General features: G+C 31.8%; 1 protein-coding gene across 7 annotated transcripts in view; it reads left to right on the plus strand.

Moving 5' to 3' along the window:
- Positions 1-8,125, plus strand: part of GRM5 (glutamate metabotropic receptor 5) — a 321,020-nt gene extending 312,895 nt beyond the window's left edge. For 2 of the 7 annotated variants that reach the window (XM_063430874.1, XM_063430865.1), the window contains exons 10-11: positions 1,550-1,579; positions 6,333-7,398. In XM_063430874.1, the coding sequence (XP_063286944.1) occupies positions 1,550-1,579; positions 6,333-7,152 (850 nt within the window). In that variant the 3' untranslated portion in view covers positions 7,153-7,398. Of the gene's footprint in view, positions 1-1,549; positions 1,580-6,332; positions 7,399-7,569 lie in introns of those variants that run through there. The other 5 variants (XM_063430883.1, XM_063430891.1, XM_063430898.1 and 2 more) reach the window with 4 other exon arrangements.
- Positions 8,126-9,667: the final 1,542 nt, after the last annotated feature.

Here is a 9,667-nt window from a genome sequence, read left to right on the forward strand (position 1 = left end):
CTGTAATGACGTCAGTTAACGTAGAGTTAAGATAGACAATCTTTTGACAAGATTTGGATAGTCACTGTCAAATCTGAAAACAGGTACCACAAAAGTGTTCACTTACAGAACCAAAACACTGACCTTTTTAATTTTAGGTTGTTTTTTTCCAAGACATTTTAGGTTGTTTTCACTTAAATATTGTTGCTAAAAAGATCATTTATATGACAAGTTTTTATTTTATCTTTCCTTGATATCAGGAAACATGATCATTTTTGTAAGGACGTACACATTTTTGATATCCAATGTCCTTCCAAAGGAATATAATTAGCGCTAAAATTAAATTTTCACACTTGGTCTGACAATTTTTGAAGCCAATAGAGAAATACTTTTACATGAATAAATAAAAAGTGAAAATGAAAAATAGCTGCAATTATATTATAGACAAAATTACTATATTTAAATCTAAGATCGCTTAGGGTAAATCACAAAAAATAACAGCAGTGACGTATGTAGCATTTATTTGCTACATGGTTTTAAGCATAGTGACAGACTTAGAATTACAAAATTAATATACAAATCATTTTTCATATTTGATTCAGGCACTGCCTTAAATTGTTTAACATTTTATATTTTGGTACAAGCTTTTCAAATTATTTAACATTGAACATTTGTATAGAAACTTTTAAAACGATCTAATATTTTGAAAAATATTATACTTTTTTTAAAGATTTTTTGATATATTGATATATTATTATATATACATATAATATATATGTTTTAATATTTTAATATTTGGAAAACAATCATTTTAAAAGTGTATCCAAAAATAATCAATTATTTGGAAATCTTATAAAAAAAAAATATTACACCGAAGCCATATTGTCCAGTGGATGCAGTAATGACCCCATCTTAGGTCTTCAAAGCTTTTTGTTGTTCTTGGATGCTGAGTTTGTGGTGGTAGTAATTAGAGGATGTTTTTATTTCATAAGGTTTCCCACGACCACTTTTTTGAACTGTGGTAATTTCTTCAGAAAATCTTTAAGTTCTTTAACGTTCTTTAAGTAACTGCACATGTCAGTGCAACTGAATGTTTTTTGTTCATACAATACATATATGTAGTTTGGTAGTTCTTACAGCTTTTTTTCAGCAAATTTACAACAGCTATTCATCTGAAGCACTTATTACAGCTTCTTATATGTAACATATGTAATTTTATATATTATTTTTACATTACATTAAATTCTAAACCGTGAATATTTCTAAATTAGGTCAATTGACCTAGACTATACTAAATATAAATAACTACAAGATGGCAATAGACAAGAAACTAAGCATATTTTTGTTAACTTTTTGACATTTACTATGAAAAATTGTTCTCTTTTTTTTTTTTTTTTTCAAAGATTCTATAGGACAAAAATATCACATGCGAAGATAAATAATGCGATACATAGTTGATATGTCTGTTTGCTGTTAGTTCTACTTTATATAATTGTTTCAGTGTGTTTAAAAGTACTCAAGTTCTTAAAAATATATCTGTCTGTAATTTTGTGCATGCTTGTGTTTTTAGTCCAACACTGTCAAGTATGAGTTACCTATGGTAAGTAAAACATGTGATAGAATATTTATTGTGTTAATTGTGAAATGTGTCTGATAATCTAGAAAAACTTCCAGCCTTCCAATGTTCGGAACACAATTCACATCATGGTTATTCTTGGTCTGGAGGAACATGATGAGGATTGAAATCCCATGGAAGATGAAGACCCAACCTTGTTTTAGAGTTAGCCTGCATAACGAAATGCAACTTGTCCATTCAAAATAGACGATAGTCCATGTTACATGCTTAATTAATTTTCCTGATCTGTTTCTTAAAAACTAGTACTCAAGAACCACAACATTCCAGATCTTGTCCTGATCAAGTGGGGTTATCAGTGGTGGTTTTGGACAAAAGGTTCCAGAGCCACTATTTTAGATGACAGTATATGGTAATGATAAAACGTAGAATATAATGGTAATGTTTGATGGCAAATTGATTACATATTTAAAATAATTGTGCTCCCAAACTCCCATGTTTGTCTTATTTACTACTATTTAAGATATATATATATAATAGTAATGAGCAATATTCGGAATTCTATATTTTGTCTGAAGTATTTCTGTTTTTTTTCTATAGTTATTCAGTAAACTATATAATAAAATAATATTGCTTTAACAATTTTGATATATATATATATATTGTTTTAGAGTTGGCAAATTGATTACATATTGGCAAATTGATTACATATTTAAAATAATTGTGCTCCCAAACTCCCATGTTTGTCTTATTTACTACTATTTAAGATATATATATATATATATATATATCTTAAATAGTAGTAAATATATATATATATATATATATATATATATATATATCTTAAATAGTAGTAAATAAGACAAACATGGGAGTTTGGGAGCACAATTATTTTAAATATGTAATCAATTTGCCAATATGTAATCAATTTGCCAACTCTAAAACAATATATATATATATCAAAATTGTTAAAGCAATATTATTTTATTATATAGTTTACTGAATAACTATAGAAAAAAAACAGAAATACTTCAGACAAAATATAGAATTCCGAATATTGCTCATTACAATGTCATTATAGTAGCCATGAAAAAATGTTTTATATGTAGGATTACCCATGCTCACGTTTGGGGAAAATCCAGACTGGTCTACTTTACGTTGTATGGTATATAATGTAGACAATCTTTACACATTTAGTGTAATTAAAAAATATTGAATTTGGAATTTAAAACAAAAGCTATTTCTTAATGACCCCATGTTAATATATATTCAATTGTCCATCTTCATCATTTGCAGTAAACAGGTGAATAATAGACTTGTGCAAAAATCTGTTTGTATCAATTTGTCCACATACAACTCCTGTTAGTCAATTCTGAATAAACCTCACCTGTATTCTCCACAGGTAAAACTAAAGAAAAAAATATTCAGAACCAAACTGATCAGGGCCAGGATAATCAAACAAAAGGGCTATATCATCAATAATCAATGGTGTTATGGTTACATGACTCCTGATATTGAGACAAATTCTTCCCATATTACTATAAAAAAAAATAGCAAATAGTCATACAAGGGAACAATGGGAAAGAAAAATCTTTACTACAAATATTACTAAAGATGTAGACTATACCTGTAAATATATACCTCATTCTGCTACTAATACAAGGAGTGGTGCTGTGATATAACCTATGGATTCATTTCTGGATGCAAGCTATAGTCATTTCGCCTTCAGGTCACTAATAGATATGATAAAACTTAATTGATTTAATTTCTTTGGTATAGGTCGTCTCCCATTTTTATTTTATTTTCTCAGCTATAACAGGTTTTTCTGTATTTTTTTTCTTCTTGCCTCCCTTCTTCAATTTTGTTAATCCTTTAAGGATAGAGTCAATTGTTTCTGAAGCACAACAAAACTTAGAATTTCTTGTGTTTGTTCCACCATATTTAAGTGTTTCTCTTTAAGTGCCCCCGTAATATTAATATCACACGTGTATAACTAACACATCATTAACTATGACTAAAATATTAAAGATTTTTTTTTTACATTTTTTTTTCTAAATTTGCCTGTTATAATTTTTGCACATCCAGTGCAACTAAATAAAAATAACTCGTAATAGATTCATATATCAGTTTTTGTTTTTTTTAGTTAAACCAAACCCTATTACAGTCCCCCGAATGCAATTCCAACCTGGCCCATAGCATTATGTTTACACCAACCCTAACCATATACCTACCCTAACCTTACCTCTAAACTAAAATCTACAATATTCCTAACCCAGATTTAACCCTAAGCCGGCATGAACTTCCAGCATGCTTTCTCTGCCGATCATACTGTGATGGTTGCTACGCAGATGGCAAAGCCCACCGTTGATTGCAGTTGGTTGGGGAATGAGGGAGACCCTGTATATAATAACTTCTTGTGTGAATACCTGTAATCTATAATATAAATCGCACTCCTACGGTAATATAGTAAACAACACCAATCCCTACGAAGTAAGTAATACACTTAATATTAGGTTATATTGGGTAGCTCTTTCTTCCCTTAACCCCTTACGGACCAAACTTCTGGAATAAAAGGGAATCATGACATGTCACACATGTCATGTGTCCTTAAGGGGTTAAAGGGGTGTATTCACTCCATAGTAAGTTCATTAAGGTGAGCTGAAATTAAAAATAAAGCATATACTACAAACAATTTCGTCCTTCTCCTGGAATTGTTCAGGGTTATGTGATTTATATAAATGATTATAGCTTTCCACACAATAAGTTATTGTATACCTTCATCCAAGAATTCCATTGAAGCCCTAATCTATTTGCCATGGATTTATACCTGCAGTTGCATTATATGGATTAGGCAGTGGACATCTTTTTTACCTGTTGGATTCTTTATTTGATTTGATTAACTCGCTCACACCAAAATGTTAGGTCACATCATCATGTTCTAACATCATTAAGGCCAATGCTTTGTAGGATGTATTGACACATGCTTAAGCCTTAAGAGGCTAATATGGAAGACATCACTTAGATGTTCAGTGGGACAGTAAGTTTCATGTCTATCAGTGGACTTATAAGTTTTGCTTTTCATTAAAAAAAACAATACTATTTATCTTTATTTTGCATTTGTTTGCGATTTATTATGTGTTTGGGTCTCAAAGACACCATATCTATTTCTGTTATTTGGCATGTACACATGATGTATGATTGAAGCTGAGGCATTGCTTCTGCACTTTCATTTGCTAATATGCTAATACAAAGACCATTTGCCATTTATCCTGAGGACATGCTCTCCATTTTTGGATATGTGTATGCCTCAATTGGCAGTTAAAGTACTCTAATCTTCCCAGTTAAAGAGAAATTAGATTGTTAACATTTTTCTTTCAATGTAAGTAGCACTTAAATAATTATCAGAACCAAATTTTGACAACCAATAAATAAACTAAACTAAATTCAACACTTTTTATATAAATATGGGTAATTGTAAGTTTTTACTTAATATGTATATATACTTAATTTTATTATGACAATATAGCAGCTACAACACTGAGTGTGAAATCCTATCAAAACACACAATCGCGTACACAAACAAAAAAGACAGTGGAGCGCTTATCTACTTTTCAGAGTGCAAATTCATACAGGCAAAAACTCGTGAGAAATACAAAAAAATAAATAAAAACCTAGCGCTGATATAGAAGGCTTGTGGGTCCGTTATGGGCGACCCCTCCCCTCTTCCGTGGGGTAAATTCCAAATATGCAGAGTTATCTCAGGAAAATAGAAATGAAATGAAAAGTATAGTATAATTCCGTTTGGTATACAGAGATAAAGTTGCTGATTCTTATATACTCACAAGTATAGAGAGAACGCGTTTCACCGTTCTCTCTGCTTCCTCTCTGCTTCATTGAACAAGACTGAGGAAGCAAAGAGAACGGTGAAACGTGTTTCTTACTACATAAGTCTTGAAGTATATATTGGTATTTGTATTTACAATGTTATTGATTTTATAAAATTATTAATAAAATAAATATATTTTAATACCTATCTGGATTCCTGCCATACTACAGAAGGGAGTGTAGGCCCTAACTACACAAAGCCTTTTTACTGAGCCAGGTCACAGGCTCTATACTTGTGAGTATATAAAAATCAGCAAGTTTTCCCTGTATACCAAACGGAATTATACTAAATATTTAATTTCTATTTTCCTGAGATAACTCTGCATATTTGGAATTTACTCCATGGAAGAGTGGAGGGGTCGCCCATAATGGACCCACACACCTTCTATACCAGAGCTAGGTTTTTATAGCTCTGAAATATGTGAGTGTTCCATTATTTCTATATAAGTCACATAACCTTTTGTGGTTTTACACTATATATATTCTATTTTGTTAAAGGTGTAAAGAAAGGGAATAGTCAAGCTGGAACACTTAAAAGTTAAGTGATATTGTATTTCTCACAGGTTTTTGCCTGTATGAATTTGCACTCTGATAAGTAGATAAGCGTTCCACCGTCTTAATAAATTTGTATCCAGCAATACTTTCTTCAAATTAAAAATAAATCTAAAATATGTTGTAACCAATGTATTTAAAGTATATAAATAATTTACGGAAACATCATGGTAAATATTACAAAGGTTCACCCTTTACATTTCATCAAACTATGTTGTTAAGAACATCCAAGAGTTGAAAAATCAACAGCTGCTTCGATAGAAAACTAACAATTATTATAATAATGTATTACGCTAATGTTCTAAGAACATTCTGTATTTTTATTTTTAATTCTTTGTTACAGCTCCAATGGAAAATCTGTTACGTGGGCACAAAATGAGAAGAGCAGCAGGGGTCACCATCTTTGGCAGCGTCTGTCCGTCCACGTCAAGAAAAAGGACAGTACAAACCAAACTGCTGTCATCAAACCCTTTTCAAAAGGAAGCACAGAGAATAGATATATCAGCACTTCCTTTCCTGACACTGGTGCCAAAATGCTCTATGATGTTTCAGAAGCGGAGGAGCATTATCCAGTGCAGTACAGACCGCAGACTCCCTCACCTATCAATACTGTAAGCCAGAGAGCTGCTTCAGTAAATCGTACAGATGAAGATATACCTTCCTTCCACTCCGACACTGCACAACGAAGTGGTTCTTCTCAAGGGTCCTTGATGGACCAAATCAGTAATGTTGTGACTCGTTTCACCGCCAACATCAGCGAGCTCAATTCCATGATGCTGTCAGCAAACACGCAAGGGTCTATGGTGCCCACACCTCTTTGTTCTTCCTACCTGATCCCAAGAGAAATCCAGCTACCCACAACTATGACCACATTTGCAGAGATCCAACCGGCCCCTGCCATCGAATTTAACGGTGGGTCACTGTCTGCCAGAAAACCCTCTTCTGACAGCGTCAAAGATAGCACCTCAGAGGCAACAGTAGTAAGACAAGATATTGAGGAGTTGGTAGCTTTAACTCCTCCATCTCCTTTTAGAGACTCCATTGACTCTGAAGGCAGTTCCCCTAGCTCCCCTGTGTCAGAATCAGCTCTATGTAGCCCGTCAACTCCTAAATATGACAATATGATCCTGAGAGATTACTCTCAGAGTTCCTCCTCATTGTGAATGTATTTCAAGAGTGTGTTGGATATTTACAGATATGTATACAAGTTGGGGGGAGGCACACAGATATTGTTTGCACAAACATTATATATCAATCCCCCCGTGTTAGTAACCAATGCCTGTCAAAAACACTTCCAACAAGACAGTAGCAGATTATTAATCCCATTCTAAAATGTAGAGCAGATGTTGAGCTAGTGGCCTTAGACAACATGGTCTTTTAAGAAACACTGCTTACACTCGAGGGCTTATATGGAGTCTATATATATATATATATATATATATATATTATATAGAGTACACAAGTATGTATCAAGTGCTTTGATTTTAGTTAAAATTGGTCTGTTTGTACAGATTTGTGAACAGAATGGATTGTAATCACCTGTAAAATCTATTGTTTGTTTACTTTGATTTTTTTCCCAGAAGTGAACCTTGATCTTTTGTCAAGATTAGAAGACCAAACATGAATGTACACTTTCTATGTGACTCAAAAACTGGGACCAAATGGCAGGCATTTTTCTATGAGGAGACTAACAAAACAAATGGCAGTAACACAACAAAATAACTATCAAATCATCTCAAAATGTATCACATGTCTGATACACAACTTGACTAGATGACGCTCTGCAGTAAGTGACTGTACTCTTTAGGGCTTAACGTGCAACGCGGTTTATGAAGATGTATTTTGTAATTATTGATCATTCATTAACTTGGAATGGGTTATCTGCTGTTCCAAATGTGGGACTTGGATTTGTTAGCAAGAAAATTTGCTGTCTATTTCACCGTGTTGCCGACAATACTGGAGTAGCAAAAAAATATTTTTTGGAGTACTGTTTTGTATTTTCCCTTATAAGGGCAAATTGTTTTGGTGAATATATAATATTTTTAGCAACATTGTTTAATTGAGGTGTAACTGCATCCCTGTGAGTCGAATGCTTTTGTTTTCATTTTATTTTTTAAACCTATTTGCGTTGTTTTTTTTAAATTGAAATAACTAATTGTGTTTAATTGCTTTTTGCATGTAAAAAAAAAAAAAAGAAAAAAAAATATATATATATATATAAAAAGTGTCTCAGTGCTATTCCAATAAACGCAAAGTACTGGGAATGTTGTGAATATTAATTTACTGTCAAACTCTTAATTGAGTAAATGTAGCCAATTCAGAAAGCCATGCTTTAATTCTGTTTGGCTCTTTGTACATTTCAACCTTCAACTGTGACAGAATTGGGTTTTCAAAGCAATACAGAGTAAGAATTAGATTTTACTTATTTTTTTCAGTTTTTAATTACATAATCATAAAATATAAACAAATTGTTAGTTGTAGGTTGTCACATTTTCATACATAGACACATCAAAAATGCTATACAAATTATCTTCATGTGCCAAATATACTTAAAAAAAGGATAATTGTGTCTAGATTTTATTGCAGTTAGTTAAACACAGATTCAGCCTTAAAATTATGGTAGCCTTATAAGCAAGATCTATTAAAAATAATGATTTCCAATATATAACCGTAAAATAAAACTATATTTATACAAATAGATTGATTACATATAGAACTGCAAGTTAATTTACTCCACGGATGTTTTATTAAAAATTATATAAAGAAAATCTATATAGAAAGAAATAATATATACAATTATATATTTACCTAGCAAAACTTTCAGCTTCACCCCCACCCCTCCCTCATCATCTGCTACCAATGAGTGAATGTTATAGAAACAAGAAAAGTGTTGAAGAAAAATTCAATGATGATCTATCTGCAGAAATAGTATGTTGGTTTCCATGGTGATAGTTCTGAGTTTAGAAATTGAACTAAATTTAATTTTGTACGTAGCAAGCACTAAGTCGATTCACTATTCACAGTTCTAATGTGATATCATTCCAGCATTAGAAAAAAATTCCTTTAAATAATATATGCTAAAAATGTGACATTAAATTTACAACACAAAGTGCTATACTGTATATGTAAAACAATGATCAGGCAGGACATGCTACATGTCAAAGATAACAATTCCATATCTAACAGTTAGAGCCTACTACATAGACTTTACCTTTCATTTAAAATCATTAAATGTTGTTTTATATATATAAATATATATATATATATATATATATATATATATATATATATATATATATATATAGTGTATATGTTACCTTACATTAAGGTTCTCAACTCCACCACCAGGATATAGATATAGTTTAATAAATGCTTATCTCTAGTCTTGGATGAACTGGTTTTAAGAATATATTGCAACACTAGACATTGATATAGCAAGCAGTGGTTCATTAAAAATACACTATAGTCACCAAAACAACTGTAGCTTAATGAAGCTGTTTTGCTGTATAGATCATGCCTCGGCAGTCTCACTGCTCAATTCTCTGCGATTTAGGAGTTACATCACTTTGCAGCCCTAGCCATATCTCCCTGCATGTGACCTACACAGCCTGACCAAACACTTCCTGTAAAGAGACATCTAATGTTTACACTTCCTTTATTGCAAGTTCTGTTTAATTG

Source organism: Pelobates fuscus, chromosome 1, assembly GCF_036172605.1.
Source record: "Pelobates fuscus isolate aPelFus1 chromosome 1, aPelFus1.pri, whole genome shotgun sequence".
Lineage (NCBI taxonomy): Eukaryota > Metazoa > Chordata > Amphibia > Anura > Pelobatidae > Pelobates > Pelobates fuscus.